The sequence below is a fragment of the Mchenga conophoros genome, linkage group LG1 (genome assembly GCF_057382185.1).
Source record: "Mchenga conophoros isolate Kocher_MC1m ecotype Shallow Benthic linkage group LG1, M_conophoros_male_GT1.1, whole genome shotgun sequence".
In the NCBI taxonomy this organism is placed as follows: Eukaryota; Metazoa; Chordata; class Actinopteri; order Cichliformes; family Cichlidae; genus Mchenga; species Mchenga conophoros.
The window spans coordinates 16,292,008-16,313,626 of NC_140526.1; the positions used below are offsets into that span (position 1 = coordinate 16,292,008).

Here is a 21,619-nt window from a genome sequence, read left to right on the forward strand (position 1 = left end):
AATTTACCAAATATTCAGCGTGCCCGTTATTGTAAACTCAAAATCTAGATTATGCGTTTAAGACTAAACTATCGTCAGGGTAGTCGGATTTTTTGTGTGTCTATAATCATAAATTAATCACTCTCTCAAAATATTGTAAGACTAGTCATGCATATTCTGGCTATCTATACAATACAAAACAGTATTTATCGCATTAAAAATGTTATTTTTAGATTGTCAAATAACCACAGTTAAGTGACTATCTTAAGGGGTAAAGTTTGTAGTCTTAAACACATACTCATTCTACTACAGTCGCAAACCGGTTATGTCTAAATGTGACTAAAACAAGTGGAAAATAGGATAGGCTGCAGGGAGAGAGAAAAAACACATGCAGAGGGAGGGTCAAAAGTCCATCCACAGCACTGCGTGTGGACCCTTTCCATCAAAATCCGTGCTGAAGGACGGAGGCTCTTAACTTCCAAGCCATTTTCGTCTTCTTTCGCTCACCTACAATGGAGATACCAGTGTTCACGCTGGATGCCTTCACCAATTTACCGTTCAGGGGAAACCCAGCGGCAGTTTGTCCACTTCAGCGTGTGAGTAAGAATATTTAGGTCAAAGCTTAATGTTTAGTCCTGCGCTATGACGGCCTGCATCGGTGCTTCGCACAAGTGCAGACCAGAAACAGAAATTCTTTCTGCAAAACAAACTCGACAAGATGTGTTTTTAAAAGTATTTTAACTTAAACAATCTTTTGTAAATTCAACTATGAAAATGAAAGTGGTTTGTTGCGTTCCGCTGAAAACTGTGCTATCACACAAGAACTGAATAAGACACATCAGGCTGCTGCTTCCAATTAACTTATTTAATGTTTATTCATTTTCAGTGAGCAAACTTCCTCTGTTTGTCTGCCAGAAGCTTACAATCATTAACTGGTCAAAGCAGCTCAGGACACTATCATTTGCTCGTTAAATCGTGTGTTTCTAACAGGAGCTGAGTGATGACTTGTATCACAAGATAGCAGCAGAGATGAACCTCTCAGAAACTGCTTTCATCACCAGGACGAATCCCTCTGATAGCTTTACTACAGGTATGTCTGTTTTAATACAGATCACTTTTGCCTTGCCAATTCCAAAGCCTCTTAGATTGTATTGCTGTAATGGAAAGCTCTCTTTCAAAAGTGTACAGTATGGTGTACGGCTCACATGCTGCTTAAACTTTAAAGTAGCCCCTATAGGTGCAGGATAGAAATTTTCAATATAGATTAACAAGTTTGTATGAATTTATAGTCATAAGAATGATGATAATAATAAAGCTTATGTATATAATCGTTGCAAAATGGTTTACAGAAAAAAAAAACAGACTGAAATAAAACAAAAAATAAAAACACGACACAAAACTTGAATAATATGACAAGTGAAATAAATGAGTCAAGGAAATTGTATGATAGGAAAAAAAGGAGTCACTTAAAAAAAAAAAAAGTTGTGAGGAGTGGTGAAGAATTTGCACAGCTGTGAGGGTCTAAGAGAAAATGCCAGATCTCTTTTTGTAAAGATGTGAGCAGCAGGAACAGTTAGGAAGGTCTGAATCAAGGCCATGGCTCTGTTAACCAGGTGAGTGAAGTCATGTAAGGCTGTTCAAACAATAAAGCAAAGTTTAAAATCAATTCTATATTGAATAAGTCTAATGTAGTGGGAGTAATGTGATCTTGGCTCTTCTCGTCTCAGGCAGCTAAAGTTTGAACAAGGCAGATAAGGGCAGGGACTTCTGGCTGAGCCTTCCATAGAGGGAATTAAAATAGTCTAAATGTGATGAGGAAAAAGCTTGGATCAGTCTGCCTGAGATTACAAAAAAAGTGAAAAAAGTTTATCCGTAAAAAGGACAAATCTACTCAATGAAAGCAAACTGCCCCCCTGAGATAGCTGGTATTAGGATGAAAATTTAGCAAGAAGTTCAGCTTCCAGGTTACTATTGAGGACATAAATATCTGCTAGTGACCATAGGAAGATGTGACACTGTCACACAATTAAAACTTTGAAGTTTTGCCACAGAGAACAGACATTTAAGGATCAAAATACAGTTAAATTAGAGAAAAATATATTCAAATCACCACAAAGTCTATTTCATGGCACTTTGTACCTATTAGGAAATGTCAATTACAAATTTTGGATTGCATAAGAGCATCACAAAAGGTTAGCCTTCAGCAAAATCAAACTAGTGCCATTAGGCAGAATTAAGGACCCACAACCATTAGCAGGAGCTCATTATTTTTCTAAGTTAGGTTTATCTGTTCATTAGCTTATGTTTAGTGTTCCTTTGCAGTTAAACATTTTACTCACTGCGTGCACAAACTGAAAAACACCTGTCCTCAGCAGTCTGTCAGGTAACAATGTTACATTGTATGGAGTCCAAAGAATTGTGCAACAAGCTGTCACAGTGAAAAACTGCAGTGTGCAGTCGGTCCAAGAGGAATGCAGGTATTATTTACAAAGAGGAAGCAGGAACAGATACAATAAGTTTTACTTCAGACTTAAAAATGTGACTTTTGAAAAATACTCTAAATTATATTTGCTGAGAAAGGAGAGAAAAACAACTGGTTAGAGGGAATTACAAAAGTCCAAATGTAATAAGATGAAAGCATATATGACTTTTTAAAGTGCGCCTGTTATTTAAATTAAATAAGTAAAAAGTGAACCCAAACCATGGCAGTAAGGGTTCAGTATTCTTGTAATTTGCCAAAAATATCATCTGACATTTGCAGTTCTCTGCTGACACACAGATGTTTTCTAGAGCCATCTCCCACATTTTTTCTCATCTGCTGACAGGGACTAGAAAGAGAGAGCATATTTCTCCTGTTTTGGCTTCCCTTCATTGGCTTCCTGTTAAATCCAGAATTGAATTCAAAATCCTGCTCCTCACATACAAGGTCTTAAATAATCAGGCCCCATCTTATCTTAATGACCTTGTAGTACCATATCACCCTATTAGAGCACTTCGCTCTCGCTCTGCAGGCCTACTTGTTGTTCCTACAGTATTTAAAAGTAGAATGGGAGGGAGAGCCTTCAGTTTTCAGGCCCCTCTTCTGTGGAACCAGCTTCCAGTTTGGATTCGGGAGACAGACACTATCTCTACTTTTAAGATTAGGCTTAAAACTTTCCTTTTTGCTAAAGCATATAGTTAGGGCTGGACCAGGTGACCCTGAATCCTCCCTTAGTTATGCTGCAATAGACGTAGGCTGCCGGGGGATTCCCATGATGCATTGAGTTTTTCCTTTCCAGTCACCTTTCTCACTCACTATGTATTAACAGACCTCTCTGCATTGAATCATATCTGTTATTAACCTCTGTCTCTCTTCCACAGCATGTCTTTATCCTGTCTTCCTTCTCTCACCCCAACCGGTCGCAGCAGATGGCCGCCCCTCCCTGAGCCTGGTTCTGCCGGAGGTTTCTTCCTGTTAAAAGGGAGTTTTTCCTTCCCACTGTCGCCAAAGTGCTTGCTCATAGGGGGTCATATGATTGTTGGGTTTTTCTCTGTATCTATGAAGCGCCTTGAGGCGACTTTTGTTGTGATTTGGCGCTATATAAATAAAATTGAATTGAATTGAATGTATCTTTCCCTATATGCCTGCATGTTGACAGTTCAATGGCAGTAAGAAACAGTTTTAAGTAGCTCTATATAGCATTATTATGTTTAGATGTCTTGACCTTGAAGGGGAGGTCATAGGTCAAATGTGACATGTTTTAAATCTTTACAGTACTTTTATATACGTTGACAACACACCACACTTTTAAGAATGATGGTTACTAAATTATAAGTCTTTTAGTCAATCTTTAACCAATAAATCATTAAGTTGACCTTGAAGACCTTTGTGGATGTAAGCCAATTACCAACATCATTATCTGCACTGCCTAACTTTGTGTATTTGAACTAAAACCAAAACAAAATTGAAAAAAAGTCTTAAATGTGTGATTAACAGGATCAAGGTTCCGCCTTCGATGGTTTACACCAACCACTGAAGTCAATCTGTGTGGTCATGCCACTCTGGCCTCTGCAGCAGTGCTGTTCCAATACAACAGTAAGATGCAACATTTACACATAAAAATGTTTTTCCAAAAAAGAAAAAGTGACACCAAGGTGCATTAGAAAAGGCTGCTGGAGCGATTTGTTTTTCTTTTTTAGAGATGCCTGTACCGCACAATGCAGCTGACTGCAAAAAGGAGCAAAGAGGTGCCAGCATATAACCATGTAATGGATGTTTTCTTTCAGAAAATGTAAACCCCACCCTGGTGTTTGAGACCAAGAGTGGAGATCTGTGCGTCACCCAGAAGGAGGAAGGGTACATCATGGACTTTCCTCTGAACCCCCCCACACGACAGGTAAAATAAACTTTTCTCTTTAGTTACATAAACACATCAATTCCTGTAATGTCAAAAATAAATAAATAAAAAGATTCTTTTGTATTATTAACAGTGTATGTAAAATGGTTTTCTTTCTGAACTCCTTTTATTTCAGGATCCCAACGACTTCAAAGATACCATCAAGGTCAGAAATCACATTTTTGTGAACGGTTTGTGAAAGTGTAGCTACATTCCTCTGTCTGTGTGTGTGTGTGTGTGTGTGTGTGTGTGTGTGTGTGTGTGTGTGTGTGTGTGTGTGTGTGTGTGTGTGTTTTCAGCTAAATCTCTGCCTTTACATGTGTGACACAGGCGGCAGTGGGAAACCTCCCGGTTCAGGAAGTTTATCTGTCCAACAACACCAAGAAGCTGCTGATTCGACTGGCTGACAGCTGTGACACGTTAGTAAAAAAAAAAAAAAAACTTTGCTTGTTGCCAAATTGAAAGGAATCTGAATCATGGTCCTGTTGTTCATGAAGTCTCAAACATTTGTATTTCTCAGGCTTCCAGGTAGTGGGGCTTATTCATATGTTTGAAGGCCAAACAAATAATCAAGCAACTAGCCTTCTACACCCACTCATCACATTTTTGTAAATGTGTATGTGCTTTTTGTGTGTTTTCTCCAGCTCCGTGCTTACCCATCTGAAAGTTGACAGTGTGGCTCTTCAGAATAGTGAGAGAAGTGGAAGAGTCGGAGCCGTCGTCGTCACTATGAAAGGTAATCGGAGCTGTGTAGAGTTGTATACTTGTTGGATCAGACCACATGTAGCAATTCCATTAAATTGAAGACTTAACAGTCAATGCTTCCCTTTAAGAATAAACCAAAGAAAACCCAACATGAAATGTTTAAGTGAGGTGTTGTCCCACCATGTACCATCAGAAAAGCTTCAATGCACCTCTGCTGGAGGGATGAACAGCACTCTGCTAAAAACATTCCCTCATTTGGTGTTTTAATGATGATGGTGATGAAGAGCACAGTACTTTGCCATCACCGTCCTGTGGACTCGTTTGTTGCTCATTTTAATTTGTATAACAAAATTCACTGAATGTTTCTGCCAACAAATATTAAATATCAAACGCTGCTAAAATGTGGAAACAGGATCACCGGATTGCCAGCCAGGATATGACTTTTACTCCAGAAACTTTGCTCCGTGGGTTGGCATCCCTGAGGATCCTGTCACTGGTAAGATGATTGCCCTTCACTAATATGTAATCTATAGTTATTATTCATCAAATAACATAATTCTGAACATTTGTGTGTCTAAAAACATTTACATATAAGCAGCTGGACTAAAGTGGATGCATTTACAGGTGTCTTATTAATGCATTTTGAGAGAAAGTGTTAACCTATTCCTGCTTATGTGCTCTGGCAGGATCTGCCCACACAGTCCTAGGCAGCTACTGGTCTGACAAACTAGGAAAGAAGAAATTGCTGGGTACGTATTACTAATGTGTCATTTATCTGATAACTGATGTGTTCCACTTTTATCCATTATCAATCGGCTTACTGTGCCTGTGCAGCTTACCAGTGCTCTAGTCGTGGCGGCGAGCTGGAACTTGAAGTGAGAGATGATGGAAGAATCAACATAGCTGGACAGACCATCACTATTCTGCAGGGAACAATCAAACTATAGGCTGAGACACATCCGAGAAGACAGTGACCGATGTGCTATCACAGCTGTCGTGTTCCTGCAGATACACTTTATGGCTCTTGAATAAAAATGAGAAGGTTCAAATAAAAAAGAAAAAAAAAAACAACCCCATTTAAGTCCTGACTGATCAATCCTGAAATGATTTAGCTGACAAACATACTGTAGGCTTTGTTAGGATTTCTATCATTTATTCATAACATTACAGCAAAAAAATTACAACCAAAAGATTTTAAAATGGGAAAAACAGAAACACAAGAACAAAGCAGGTAAAAATCAGAAGAGTCACAGTTAGCCTTGTGGTTGGGAGAATTTTTCACATTTGCTGCTTAATAATGAATGGGGTTCAATAAAGTTAAGTACAGCTGGTATGGATTAAACTGGTAAAATTGATACTGTGCAGATTCGTTTTGATCCTAAATACATACATAATAATAATAATACATATTCCTGAAACTAAAAGTCATCAAGATATGTTTTTTTGTATAATCTGTTCCTGCACAGATGTAGTTCTGCCGATCTGACTCATACAGGTTTTTACTGAGAAAACAATTGAATAAACGTAGTTTTTCTAGCTGCAGACAAGTGTAGTGACTCCCACTGATATAGTTAAGTTATTTTAAAGTTAACATTTCTGGTTAAATACTATAACTATCATAGGAAACAGGGAATGATACTATACCTCTAAAAGGTAGAGCTGGAGGATGGTACCTTTTGTCACATACAGACGACGATGGATATGGCTTTTTAGTTTGTTTTATGCTAAAGACCGAGCTAGTTTCACACTGACAGACATGTATGAGCTTATCTGGCCATGAAAGCTGTCCCCACCCTTTCACAGCAGGAAGTTTTCTATGCTTTAAGTACCAAAAGTCCTCAGTGTTGAGATTGAGGTATCTGATAAAGTATTTGAACATTCTGACAAAACCGAGGTTTATGCATCATATTTTAAACTATCATAGTGTCACGCCAACATATTTTAACTGTAAGACCAACTTAAAGATTCAGTACAATTATGTATGCAGCCCTTTCAGCTGGTCCCTGTCTCAGTACCTTGTTTCATAACACTCACAATAACGGAAACCTTTAAAACTGCAGTGCTTTAAGAGTGTCGAATTAAAAACTGGCCACCTGGCCATCTATTGATCTACAAAAATATACAAGAAAAGATTCAGAATTTCACACAAACAGGAAAATCAACATTGTCAGTAGCACTCATAACATTGTTTGTTTAGTTGAGGTGTTATTTCTAATACTGCAGACCGTTTGATCTTCAGGAGACTTCAAGTATTCAGTTTTAAAAAGAGACATTCTGCCTCTTCTAGGTCATTTAGATCTCTGCACAGTTGAGGTGAATGATAACCGTGTGCTACTCCACTGAGACATACACACGAGCTGATACACCTTCATGGCCTCTTAGGCTTCTCTCACAGGTCCATGCTGGGTAAGGCCTTGTGGGCAGCTGATGGGAGCTGGATAATGTGAAGTAAGAGTTTAGGAAAAGAGACAGAAGTCAAAGAGAAACTGTGGGAACATTGGTGACCCGCTGTTAAACACAAATCACTAGAATTATTTACAACAGTGTTCAGATTAAAGTCCAATTTCTACTGAAAATAAAGGAAGGTTTAGTGGTAGAACCAAAACCAATTTTAAAGGATATCATGTTCTCTTGTTGAAGATGGTTGAGAAGTTTCTCCACTGGTGTGTAGCGTTGTAGCGTTGTGGCTGAGCCCACCATCAGCAGCTTGTGTTTGGCGCGGGTAATGGCTACATTCAGGCGACGCCAGTCCTTTAACAACTCTCCTAACTTTAAATAGACACGGAAGAAAGACTCTGGTCGGGTTTCTATTCACTCGCTTACATGAGAAAAAAAAAGGCGATGAAAAGAGAAGTACTTACGTTTCCTTCCTCTGCCGTGCTCCTGACAAAAGAAAGAATAATCAGACTTTTGTCCCGTCCTTGGTATCTATCCACTGTGTTCACCTCCACACCAGTGAATGCAGGCGACTGCAGCAGAGCCAGAATTGTCTTTAACTGCTGCCTGTAGGGGGCGATAACACCAATATCGCTGGGCTTACACCCTGCCTGAAAACAAAAAGAATAAACACAGATTAAAATGAGTACCAACTACCAATAATTGATAGAACTTTTAAACTTTCCATTATTAATTATGGGGGATTGTATTAAAATAGGTAATTCATTATGTCTTAAGTAGCTCATAAACTGGTGTACTTTTATGAGAAGTGAAAGCAGAGTGTGTATGAGAGCAGCTTCGGTGTGATTGCTTATTCCTCCTTGTTCCACTGATTCTAGTGCAGGCACCTGAAATGAACCAGTAGAGATGAAAAAAATCAAACATCTTTCCACACACACACCAGGTCTGTCAGACGTGATTAAACGAAACCAACTTAATTAAAAAAAAAAAAAAAAAAAAAAAAAAGGGTCTCACACAATAACCCAATCTTATTTTAATTACTTTTTTTCCAGTCAGTGTACCTGCTTTATTTTATGTTTACAACCTCAACACATTTCAAATTATAAAATGTTTGAAGTGTACGCTTTACTGTACTAACCATCGAGCAGTCCAGGAAGCAAACAGGATTGCTCGGCAACAGCGTAGACTGTATCCACGACAGGGCATGCTGGGGATGAGCCTCAGAGTACGAACTCAGCTCAGACTGGACAGACAGCAGGAAGGGCAGGGTGAGCAGTGCTGCGGCCGTCCTCTCTGAGCCACACTCCAGCCGGCCTTCGTACATCAGAGAGTTACTGAGAGACATGATCTGCCTAAAAAGATAAGAGACACACACAGATGTCATGGTCTGGATATACCTGTGGCTGTCACGAAGATTATAATCAACAAAAAACAAAACTTGTCAAAACAAACAAAAACCAGCCAAACAAAAACATGAAGGCAAATGATTTTGTGAACTTGGAAAGGGAGGAAAAATCCTTAGGTGTGGTGTGTGTTATGGTAAAAATAAGGTCTTACATCTTGCCTGATGTGGCATTAATGGATGTGTTTATTGAGACTGAGTCACTGCTTTCTAATAATTCAGTTATACAATTCATTTATTGAAATATCTGTGTTGATTTTTCCTAAATTAATAAACTAATAACTATAAACTAATAATACCTAAACTAATAAAAACTCAACTGAACATTTTCAAATAATAAAAACACTGGCGATCAATTTCAAAATCTTGTCACCTTATTCTTAAGTTAACACATCCACAAACCTGAGTGTCCACACAACACCCCATCAGTACTTTACAGCTGAGGGGTGGCAATAATTAGCTAATGAATCATGCTGACTCATTAATAAAATCCAGCTGGATTATTTATTGTACGTGACCGATTATCACTTAGTGACATGGAAACAAACAAAGAAAAAAAGAGCAGCGTGGGTTTAAAGGCTCTGCTTAGATTTCAGAAGACCAGATTAACAAATCATGCAGTGTTATCCTGGATGTAGATTACCTGTTCATTCGATACTGTACGTTGAGTTGTACCACTGCTTCACTATGCAGCTCTAGTCGCTTAAATAAACTCTCATCCATCCCAAGTGACCTAAAGGACCAAAAAAAACCCCCAAATAAATAAAACATTCTCACTCAACTCGACAGATTCCCTAAATGCTGAATCTTCTCTGAGCAGTGACCCTGTAAATGAGCTGTATGTTATTATGGAAACAGATCTTTGACCTGGCTTCATGGTTTTGCACTATTGGTGGGAGCTGTTGATGGTCTCCAACAAGGACAAATCTCTTGGCGTAGAACAAAGGTCCCAGGCAGATAGGCTGGCTGATCTGTGACGCCTCATCCACAATGCAGAAATCAAAGCGGCGTCGAGTAAAAATAGGATGCTTGATGCCCATACAAGTAGTTGCCACTATCAGCTGGAAAGACAGAAGAACAGCAAGGCTTGGCTAACCATACGGCAAAAAACACAAAACAAAAAAACAAGTCTGAAAGGATAACGCAATGATGATGGCAGTTTATTTAAAATCAGTGAATGTTGCATTTGTTTCCAAAAACTAACTCCTCACTTCTTTGTTATAAAGCTGTTCCAGGTCTGAAAGAGTGTGAACCCCCTTCTTCCTCACACTTTCTTCTGTGTATGGCAGGATGTCTGGATGAACCTGCAGAGAACCAAAAAATAAACCAGTTTTATTACCACATAAAGTTATTAAATGTTATCGACATTAAGTTTTAGTGCAAATATGAGAAACTGAATCAACTTTACTTAACAGCACAAATAGAAAGTTCATTGCAGTATAAACAAAATGTGGACATTAACACTGTCAAAGATATCACACCTTCTGTCCCTGACCCAGACGCAGAAAACCAACTCTGAAACGTTTAAGCTTCAGAAGGATGTTATCAACAGCAGAGTGGGTGTAGCTGGTCAGCAACACACTAAAACCACAAGCATGCAGGATACGAACCTAAGAAGAAGAGTGAGGAGGACACAAGGACCAAGGTCACAGTTGGTGTTACAGCACACACAAAATGTTGATTTATGGTTAAAATAAGTTAATAGTGGTGGTTACCAGGGTGCAGATGGTTGTGGTTTTGCCTGTGCCTGGCATGCCGACTACCAGCGTGTAGTCTTTAGATAACAACACCTTCTTCATGGCCTGTTTCTGGGGTTTGTTGAGACCTACACAGTAACACAAATTCATTAGTTTTTCAAAGCTTCAAATACTTATGTATGAAACTGAAATTTGAACACCTGTGCAGCGCTGCTAACAATGTGCTTATAAAAACACATTTTTTGAATCCGCTTATTAATAAAATTCTATGTATATGTTTTGATCTACGTCATAGTAGCAAAATGTAAACCAAAACTGAAACTTTAAAAAGGATAAAACAAATAAAAAGCAACATGAGAGATGAGTTACCTTTGAGGATGTCAGCCACGGTGTCCTTAGCCTCCTTGGGCAAAACAGAGCTGAGGTTGGAGATGAACTCTGGAGCTTGAAGGTCGACGACCAACTTCCTCAGACGATCACTGCACACAGTAAAAAATTCTCATCCATACAAGAAATACCAAGCGTAAAATGTGTGAAATCATTTGTATTAAGTCACCTAAATGTTGTACAATCATAACTTCATATTTCATCTTACTGTCCCCACCTGTCCTGAGAGTTTTCCATCAGTTTGGAGAGATTGGTGAGGTGGGTGCTGAAGCCCACCACACCTTCATCCCCATCCAGCCGAAATGTCACATCCCTGAACTTCGACAGGTCCCTTTAAAGCACATTCAACAGTAAAACAGGTGAAAAATCAGGTAGCTGAGCTTATCTGTGTTATCTAAAGACCAGCAACTCACTGCCCCTTTATTCCTAACCTGTCCAGTGTGCAGCTGATTACTGTCTGGCTGACCTCACACAGGTAACCTGTTGCCAAGCCAACAAGGCGACCCTCCAGGTCACTAACGACAATGCGATCCCTGCTGGAGAGACTGCTGTTGGTCAAACCTTGCTGCGAAGCAACATGACTGCGGTGGAAACGATGAAGGAAAATACCTTCAGACTGAGCCATCACTGGCCCGCTGAGCCGCAGGTTCCCTGCGCAGCTCCCGCTCTTCTCACTGGAAACAGAAGCCAAGGTAAACAAAGTATTCAGAACTATAGCAAGGGAATTTAAGCAAATTATTTATTTATTTTTACACAGTGAAGCAGTTGTCTTCATTCACAACCTCTGAGTTTTTTGATTATGCTGAATTTTAAGAGGAAAGAGCAAGTTTGCTGTCTCTGTTTGCTTTTCCTTCCTCTCTGGTAAACTTTAACTCAACATCTTGATAAAACCAAAGACTCTTAGCATATCTGTTGTTTGAAGGTCTGGCTTCGTACCTTTCCTCAACCGTCTGAAGCCACACACGCTTTCGGCTGTTTCTAGTCTCCATGGTGACAGACTCCAAGCAGCAGAGAAGCAGCCAGTGGGAAAAATAGTTAAGATGAGGCAATGTCAGGTGGCCAGTCTCTTGCTGTATAAATTCATGTATAACATCTTCAGTGACTGCAGAGCTGCGATCCACAGCCCTGAAAAGTGAAGGAGATGAAGCAAGAAGGATAGAAGTTGAGGATTTTTATAAAAATTGCGACGCTTGCTTTCCTTCAACACAAGGAAGACAAAAAAAAGGGGGAAAAAAGGCTTACCTCTCATATAAGGCACAGTTTCTCTTTTGAGGACAGTACTGGCAGGTTTGTCTGTTGGTCAGTATGTCCGGCAGCCTGGAGAGGCAGCTTCGCTCAGCCTCTTTCTCCACACAGTTGTGAATGTGATGCACCAAAGTGTTCCTTAGCTTCAGCAGCTCTGCCATGAAACAAGAGGTTTAGCAATAAATGTGATAATTTGATATATTTTTTTTGCAAAACGCATAATTATTCCAAGTTTCCCTACTTTTGAATCTTTTCATGTGAATTTTGCTCAGGTTGGTTGCTACATGAAGCGTCGGCATACAGTACCTCTGCGGTCCATGTGGCTGGGTGCTACAGGGTGCATGTTGCCAGTCTTGAGGTAAAGTAGAAAGCCGGCCTCGGGACTGTATCTCTCCGAGGTCATCAAAGTGTACAGAATCACCTGCACGCAGAAACACACCTTTGCCTGATTAAAACGGCTTTTTTCATCTGAATCTACTGGTCTGCATATCAGTGTCTATGCCAAGTAACCTGACTGCGATGCTCTATCGAGTTTGACTCCCTGCCAGTTTTCAGCTCCAGAGGGATGGTCTTTTCTTCTGGAATTCTGTGAAAGCCATTTCGCGGTCTTTGGATTCGAACCCGGGCCGTCACATCGATTTTTCCTTTCAGCCCAAACCTCGGAGACCAAACGTTCTCCTCTATGTCTGCCAGCTCTGTAACAGTAGCGACAGCTCCCGAGTCCTGACACCTACTTGGAGCTCCACCACTGCTAGAAGGCAGAGATGCACAAATAATCAGCATAAACAAAGTGTTGACTGGTGTTAGGCAAGTATTTAAGTCAAAGCAGCCATTTTGAAATAAATAAGTAAACAAAGGTGTTAATGAAGTGTCTATTCTACTTAGACACAGGGCTTCATAGTAACCCCTGTACCTTCTTTTTTGTTTTTAAATGTCTGCTATCACTTTTTAAACTATGGTTAACTTTACACTGAGCATCATTAGGTTTATTCCTGCATTGCTGATAACATTTGTGTGTGTGTGTGTGTGTGTGTGTGTATGCATACATACATTTTAAGGCTTATGGCTTTAGGTGTTTGAGAGTTGAGGTATTCCTTTGCCCAGTGTTCCAGTGAGGGGAGATAATCATGCAGCTCCTGCTTCATCTCTTCCTGAGTTACACCCAAACTGTACCTACGAACACATGCATGACAAAAACAAAGAAGGAACATAAACCAAACATGCAAAATGTCACACGATTAGTGAATTTTCCAACCCGTCCCTGCAGTGAAAAAGAAATTTCATGTGCTCAAACTGACATGGTTATACAGCATTTCCATTTCCATATAGGGGAAAAATGCATCCTGAAAATGAAAGCTGAATAACTAACCAACAATTATTCAAACAATCAAATATTGGGGTACAGTGCTAGCAGTCTAACCACTTACATATCTCCCAGATATCGAGGACTGTGCAAAGCCTCATCAGCGAGCTTAGACAGCGTCTCCGAAGAAAAATCTTTAGCTGTAGCTGCTCTTTGGAAGACTTCATGGACCATGGTGCCGTTAAGCATTTGCTTGCTGCCACCATCAAAACTCTGCATAAACATAAACATAGTAAAGTACATGTGTTCAAAGCAGGATGAACACTATGCACTAAAATCTATTTTCTAACTGTGGTCTTTGAAACAACAAAAAAACCCTCACTTAATAAGAATTTATTTTAGTAATACTGCATTTTTTATTTTAAAAGAAAAAAGTGGCTATTTTGTTAGTGATTAATATGAGTGTCCACCACACCATCACAAGTAGAGCCTTTTACCTTGAACATATCTCCCAGCACCGCACGCCTCATGCAGCGGATGGAGCTGGAGATGCTGGTACCTGAGATGAGGCTATCAGGGAGTAAAACCAGAAAGCCCTGCTCCCTGTCCACTAACCAGGATCCACCATCAGAGTGGCCCTCCAGATGCACCACATCACCAGGACGAACAGGTGTCATCTCCCTGGGAACACCCAAGGAAAAATCTTTTTAAATGAATTAGAAAGAGAGTGAAGTGAATAATGATGCAAGAGTGTACAATTACACTATTCTTCAATGATCATGGACTGTATAAATGTAACAAGTTAAAATCCACAGGAAAACAAACAACACAAAGAAAACCACACAGAATAAACAGCAAGTAGTCACATGAATTTCCAGACATACTGATTTAAAAGTGATAAAATGTCGATAATGTCCAAACACATTATTACCATCCATCTCTAAGCAGGCACGTCTCGGCTGGATGTAGAAGCTTGGAGCATGAGATGGTCAGCGTTTTGAGGCCAGGTCTCTCTTCAACATTCATGACCCAGTAACGGTTTTTCGGTCCTCCACAAAGGATTACATGGTCTGGTACTTTCCTGTGAGGGCAGAAGGGACTTTTTATCATAAGTGTTCCCATTTTCCTCAGAAAAAATCTGAATGCACTTGATCCAAACATGTTTTAATGAGCAGAAACAAACTGCAGACAGCAGCATCAGTTTCATCAGTTTTAAGTAAAGATGACTGTTGCATCAACCTGGCAAATCTCTGCCTTTTTTAGTAGGTCTGCATAAATACTGATGGTTCTTTTTCATAGGCAATGCTAATTACAGTGGGGCAAAAAAGTATTTAGTCAGCCACCGATTGTGCAAGTTCCCCAAGTTAAAATGATGACAGAGGTCAGTAATTTGCACCAGAGGTACACTTCAACTGTGAGAGACAGAATGTGAAAAAATAATCCATGAATCCACATGGTAGGATTTGTAAAGAATTTATTCGTAAATCAGGGTGGAAAATAAGTATTTGGTCAATAACAAAAATACAACTCAATACTTTGTAACATAACCTTTGTTGGCAATAACAGAGGTCAAACGTTTACTATAGGTCTTTACCAGGTTTGCACACACAGTAGCTGGTATTTTGGCCCATTCCTCCATGCAGATCTTCTCGAGAGCAGTGATGTTTTGGGGCTGTCGCCGAGCAACACGGTCTTTCAACTCCCGCCACAGATTTTCTATGGGGTTGAGGTCTGGAGACTGGCTAGGCCACTCCAGGACTTTCAAATGCTTCTTACGGAGCCACTCCTTTGTTGCCCGGGCGGTGTGTTTTGGATCATTGTCATGTTGGAAGACCCAGCCTCGTTTCATCTTCAAAGTTCTCACTGATGGAAGGAGGTTTTGGCTCAAAATCTCACGATACATGGCCCCATTCATTCTGTCCTTAACACGGATCAGTCGTCCTGTCCCCTTGGCAGAAAAACAGCCCCATAGCATGATGTTTCCACCCCCATGCTTCACAGTAGGTATGGTGTTCTTGGGATGCAACTCAGTATTCTTCTTCCTCCAAACACGACGAGTTGAGTTTATACCAAAAAGTTCTACTTTGGTTTCATCTGACCACATGACATTCTCCCAATCCTCTGCTGTATCATCCATGTGCTCTCTGGCAAACTTCAGACGGGCCTGGACATGCACTGGCTTCAGCAGCGGAACACGTCTGGCACTGCGGGATTTGATTCCCTGCCGTTGTAGTGTGTTACTGATGGTGACCTTTGTTACTTTGGTCCCAGCTCTCTGCAGGTCATTCACCAGGTCCCCCCGTGTGGTTCTGGGATCTTTGCTCACCGTTCTCATGATCATTTTGACCCCACGGGATGAGATCTTGTGTGGAGCCCCAGATCGAGGGAGATTATCAGTGGTCTTGTATGTCTTCCATTTTCTGATGATTGCTCCCACAGTTGATTTTTTCACACCAAGCTGCTTGCCTATTGTAGATTCACTCTTCCCAGTCTGGTGCAGGTCTACAATACTTTTCCTGGTGTCCTTCGAAAGCTCTTTGGTCTTGGCCATGGCGGAGTTTGGAGTCTGACTGTTTGAGGCTGTGGACAGGTGTCTTTTATACAGATGATGAGTTCAAACAGGTGCCATTCATACAGGTAACGAGTGGGGGACAGAAAAGCTTCTTACAGAAGACGTTACAGGTCTGTGAGAGCCAGAGATTTTCCTTGTTTGAGGTGACCAAATACTTATTTTCCACCCTAATTTACGAATAAATTCTTTACAAATCCTACCATGTGAATTCATGGATTTTTTTTTCACATTCTGTCTCTCACAGTTGAAGTGTACCTCTGGTGCAAATTACTGACCTCTGTCATCATTTTAAGTGGGGGAACTTGCACAATCGGTGGCTGACTAAATACTTTTTTGCCCCACTGTATATCACATTAACATCAAATCCTTCAGCCCAAAATCAGATACTTTGTCCATCAGGGCTTCTTCATCTTTTTTCCCCTTTCCAAGTCAGCATTTTGGTGTCTTTCTCACCGGGATTTTTTGGTCTTAAGACCTTCGTTATGCTCCATCTGATCTGCAAACCAGCTCTCATCCAGTCGCTCTTCTGTGGGACACGCAGGAGCCGTTCCTGTGTTATAAATTGTTTGTTTTTAGTGTTTTAGCATAAAAGTAAATAGAAATTCAAATCAAACTACAAGCAAAGACATGGTAAGGTGTATTGTACTATTTTTTTCTGCTCTTTAAGACTACAAGAAGTTTCAACATTTGTAACTCTGGTACAGCCTGGACAGGAGAAATTTTAATTCATTAAAGCATGCTGGCAAAATGGTTGCATTTGGCACAGGAAACTATGTGAAAATAAGAGAGAAGGTCATACCGCCATTTTGCTCCTGATCCTGTGTTTTCTGGTCTCCATCTCCAACCTTCTTCGATGTTCTTGTGGTCTCTTTTACGTTTGGGTGAACCTCTCTCTCCTTTGAACCTCCGTGCAGTGCAGGTGTGATAGCTTGAGCACTGGTTTCATTCACATGTGCATTAGGAGTGTCCTTTTCCACACTAGTGTGTAGCTTTCTGCTGGTTTCGGCCTCAGCTGCTGTCTGCTCCGTTATCAAAGTAAAACCAGAATCTTGCTCATCATGTTCTTGCTGAGGTTTCTTCTCTTGGCCCAAAGAGAGGGAAGACACAGACTGCACTGATATTATTGCGCTTCTACCATCATTTAAGATCAATTCAGTGCCTTGACTGTGACCCACAGACTTGTCATAACAACCTGCTGAACGTTCAGTGGGTAAGGAGGGTGTTTTCTCTGGCTCAGTTATATAATTTCTTTCTTTCAGGCTTCTACTCATAATCACTGCTCCTGTGGTCAATGGGCTGGTAGTTCTTGGTCTCTTGGCATCATGTGACTCTTCAGGGGGGCTGAACAGCCTTTTCATGGAGCCAGACGTTCTATCTTCCCTCTTGGCTTTTCCTCCATCCTTAGCCATTACTCTCCGTAAATTTGGCCCTTTGGAGCGAGGACTGCGACAGACAGGAGACAGCTGGCCGAGGTTTGCCAGGCACACCTCCTCCCTGCTGAGGTCCTTCTTAAAGGAGGGAGAGCAGGTATGCCTGATTTGACTGTTTGGCGTCTCAGGCACAGAAAGTAGGAGATCTGGTGAGGAGGGGAGGAGGTTTTCAAGGTCCCCAAGGACACTCCTCTTTAATGGGGAATGGACTCTGAACAGAGAGCTTTCACCATCTTTGACTGGAGGCTCAGTCTTGGGCTGGACCGCACCCGTGGTGGATACTTTTGTGGAAGTTGGGAAGACCTACAAGCAAAACACTCAATAAGTAATTTAATACACATCTTATACGGCACATGCTATATTAGTTCTTAAAATATTTGACTGAACAGTATATGAATGGAATTACGTGACCATTATGAACAGATTACTAGTAAGTATCATCGTTCTTAATGACCAATAAGGACAATAATTGGTGATATTAATATATCATCTGTAATAAGACCTAAAAGAAACAGGACAGTGATACCTTTCGGTTCTGGGAGGAAAAGAAGGCAGAGATGTTCTTCTGCCCCCCAGGTAAACCTCGAAGAACCTGAAAGAAATCACAATGACACCCTTCACATTGGTGAACCAAAAAAAACAAACAAAACAACAACATAAACACGACACTGTGGAGCTGTGGATGACTGATGATGCAGCAGCACTAAACCAGGTGTCACAATTAACAGTGACCCATTATTACTATGACAACAACCCACCTCGGCTTTCTTCATTTTCATCCTGTTCATGGCGACAGTTTAAACAGCAGCCAGGAGTGTGAACACAGCTGCTTCAGGGCGCTTCTTTAATGAGCTGGTAGTTATCCTGTTGTCAGGAGCAGCCTACCCCAGCAGCCACCGTCACAGTTCCCAGAAGACCGCTCGTTTCATTTAATTTCGACCGACTCTGCATCTCCACCACACCGACATGAATCACTAATGTCCCGGCCACAGTTAACCGTATTGCTCCATTATTTGAAGAAACTACGATGCTGGTTCAGCGATGTCATTCATTTTCTCTGTCTGCTATTGAGGTTGTTTAAAAGCCCTGCGCGCCGATTTTCAGTTTCGCGGAACGGAAATTACATCTACGCAGTTCCGCTAAAGAAAAGAAAACAACTTTTGGCGGGGCAGGAAGTAAAGTGATGAATCATGCTGTCACCCAACGGTTAACAGCCATACATGAATGGCAAAAAAAAAAAAAAAAAAAAAAAATCGAAAGTTTGTTTTACGTGAATTAATTTTTTATTTAATTTTATTAGATATGAAATAAAAATTACACTGCAAGAGATATGTATTTATTTTCCCAGGAGTTAGTATCAGGGTGAATTTGCTTTAAACTACAACATACAGTATCTGTCAGCTTTTTTATCGACTTTATATTTTTATTTACGTTCTGTTTTTTTAAACAAACCTTCTTTTGGTTGCTCCTTTTAGGGAAGGGATGGCAAACTCGTTTTATATTGTGAGCTGCATACAGCCCACTTTGACCTTAAGCGAGCAGAACCAGTGAAAATGCCATTCCTGACGGTGTAAAGACATTAAACTAACATTTAACATAACATAAAACTCGATATGAGAAGAGTAACAGTATGTCTTAGTGTTTCTATATGATAAAGAAATGCTGCTGTAGCAAATGAAAGAAACCTGTCAGCACAAACGTTTGGGCTTAAATTGTAGGAAATAAATTACTGAAAATTCTGGTAGCTCATTGCCCAGACTGTCCTCTAAATATAAAGCAGAAAGTCTTTTTTTCATTCACATAAAGTTTCTAATTTTTATTTTACTGTGGCCATTGTCATTTAATTGTGTATCTATTATTTTATTAGTGTAGTGTGAGTGGTCTTGAGAGAAGTCTTTATCAGCAGGACTATAAATACAGGTAAAAGTCCAAAATTGCACTTCTTCACATTTTCCATAGCTGCCCAGTGGATTGGACTGGATTTTTCTTTTAAATTTATTGCACATTTGAATGTTTGAATAACTGAGTAATTGTAAAGAGCAGCTACTTCAACATGTTATTTTATCAGAGAAGAAACAAAGTTCTGATTTAATGACGCAGACATACATTTAAATCTTGTTGTACTCTTTTGAATCAGTCATCACCATTTAGTACACCAGCTGACTTTGTTTTATTGAAGTGTCTGAAGTCTTTGTGTAAAATCTCACCTTTGACATCTAAATATTTTTAAATATTTGCGCTACATTTCAGCTTCTACAACTGCAACGTTATGTTGCCCAAAATATATAATCTAAAAAGGCTGATGGGAGGATCATGAATAGGACAATAAATCGTTTTCTTCAAGGTGTAAATAGCATCTACTCAAAATGTAAAGTTCAGCTGTCATAGGAAAAGATAGCAGAAAGTTTTGGCACGTTCGTCTCGTTTGGATAATACATTGATGGAGGCACAGCTCCAGGAGTTGAAGGTGTTCTCCTGACATGCTTGTGCCGAGTTGTTCGAAACATTGATCCATGGATGGATTGGTTTCTGCAAAAAAATAAATGAATTAAGATAAATCATATAAATTAATGAAGGTATTTTAGCAGAAAATGAGCTTTGTTTCAGGTTGACAGGAGCTTTAGGAAATCCAGATAGCTATGCTGTTTGGATTTAAAACACTTCGCTCACCTTATTTCCATATGCAGACTGGGAGGTATATTAAAGCATGTGTTGTTTTTCATGTGTTTAAAAAAAATAATAGAAATGTCAAAGACAAAACTATCTCAGGTGCTCTGAGCTGGTGTCATTTCCTACTCATGTTTGACAGCCCCTGCTCAAATGTGGGATCTGAAATACTTTAAAAGAACCCAATAAAAGCAAATCCGGGCACATTTTGTGCTACTTTGACTTTTGTCGATTGCTCATATAACCTTTGTGACTCATCACATCCATAATAATTCTGGTAATGAATAACAAATTGAAAACTAGAGTGTGAATACCTCACACAATTAACCTAATTTCACATGCTTGTGACAAATGTCGCATACACAAAGTTATTGTTACCTTGCCTTACATCAAAAACACAAGGTTTTTTAATAGCAAGAGAAGTTAACTAGGCCTCTCTCTCTCTCTCTCTCTCTCACACACACACACACGCCCTGTGTAACCCTGACACTAAAACCCCATGTTGAGCCTCAAAAATGCCTTCAAATTTGTGAGGACCGGTGTGTGTGTCCTCACAAGTGACTGTTGGTTCTCACAAGTATAGTAGAATGCAGATTTCGGTCCTCACAAAGATAACTCGACAGGAACACACCCACACACACGATGAATGAAGAGTAGATGTTTTGTGCAATTCTCAAATGCAGAGGTATATTTGAATAAAAACACAGGAAAGAGAAAAAAAATTCAATACACTAAAACAAAAGTTATGTAAAATTAAAACTCCAAACAGAGTAAGTTTAATAGAGTGACCTTTAATTTCATTTCCAGGCTTCCACTTTGACTGTGAAAGCATCAAACTGGGTATTTTACTTTACCACCTGTTTCTGTCTGTGATCTGTTTCTCAATCCCATCAGACATCTTTACATATTCAACATCCCGTCATCTTGATGAGGCCTGATGATTTCTTGATTAAAGGAAAACTGAATCATCACAATCACCCACATCACCAATTTTTCTTAATATAGTCTCATGAATGAAACCTTGAACCCACAGCTGCACAGGACAATATGCATTTACACTTAAATGAACACAGTCATCACAGTTAATTTGAGTCAATCACAAAAAGCACCTTCCTGCTGCTGAAATGACTAGTGTGTTAGACATGTCTGAAAATATTCCCAACAAAAGCACTGTTTGCTCCTACCTGGTAAATGAAGAGGTTTATTGGGAAATCATTGAGCTGTTGTCTTTGTAGGAGACACCCAAAGAACTACATATTCAGTAGGAATAAACTTTTGTATCCTCTGGGATCTAAGTTATCATATGTGATAACCCTAACCCTGTCTTTTGGAGGAAAGTCAAACCTTTCTCCAAAGAGTTATTTTTATTATACATGAAAACACCAGACAGGTCAGGGATAAAGGTATTGAGAAATTTAAAGCAGGCTTAGGCTACAAAAAGATTTCCCAAGCCTTGAAC

At 39.9% G+C, this 21,619-nt stretch overlaps 2 protein-coding genes across 3 annotated transcripts; one reads left to right on the top strand and one right to left on the bottom strand.

The window, feature by feature from the left end:
• Positions 1-391: 391 nt before the first annotated feature.
• On the top strand, positions 392-6,212 carry LOC146583157 (phenazine biosynthesis-like domain-containing protein 1). The gene is made up of 10 exons (XM_085267885.1): positions 392-575; positions 970-1,069; positions 3,956-4,054; positions 4,246-4,355; positions 4,492-4,521; positions 4,686-4,774; positions 5,000-5,091; positions 5,473-5,556; positions 5,747-5,809; positions 5,895-6,212. Exons 1-10 carry the CDS (start codon positions 492-494, stop codon positions 6,005-6,007), a joined length of 864 nt encoding a protein of 287 aa, XP_085124011.1. The 5' UTR covers positions 392-491; the 3' UTR covers positions 6,008-6,212.
• Positions 6,193-18,679, bottom strand: dna2 (DNA replication helicase/nuclease 2). Of its 2 annotated transcripts, none has more exons than XM_085267855.1 (25): positions 18,252-18,679; positions 18,020-18,085; positions 16,863-17,796; positions 16,517-16,613; positions 14,423-14,572; positions 13,989-14,172; positions 13,616-13,764; positions 13,239-13,361; positions 12,699-12,936; positions 12,495-12,609; positions 12,186-12,342; positions 11,880-12,068; positions 11,375-11,617; positions 11,161-11,274; positions 10,926-11,035; positions 10,575-10,684; positions 10,341-10,469; positions 10,071-10,163; positions 9,727-9,920; positions 9,503-9,592; positions 8,596-8,809; positions 8,255-8,344; positions 7,922-8,107; positions 7,681-7,829; positions 6,193-7,501 (listed from the first exon to the last, which is right to left on the bottom strand). In XM_085267855.1, exons 1-25 carry the CDS (start codon positions 18,279-18,281, stop codon positions 7,450-7,452), a joined length of 4,206 nt encoding a protein of 1,401 aa, XP_085123981.1. In that variant the 5' UTR covers positions 18,282-18,679; the 3' UTR covers positions 6,193-7,449. The 2 variants fall into 2 exon arrangements, with proteins under 2 accessions (XP_085123981.1, XP_085123975.1); XM_085267849.1 differs by having other exon boundaries at positions 12,699-12,939.
• Positions 18,680-21,619: the final 2,940 nt, after the last annotated feature.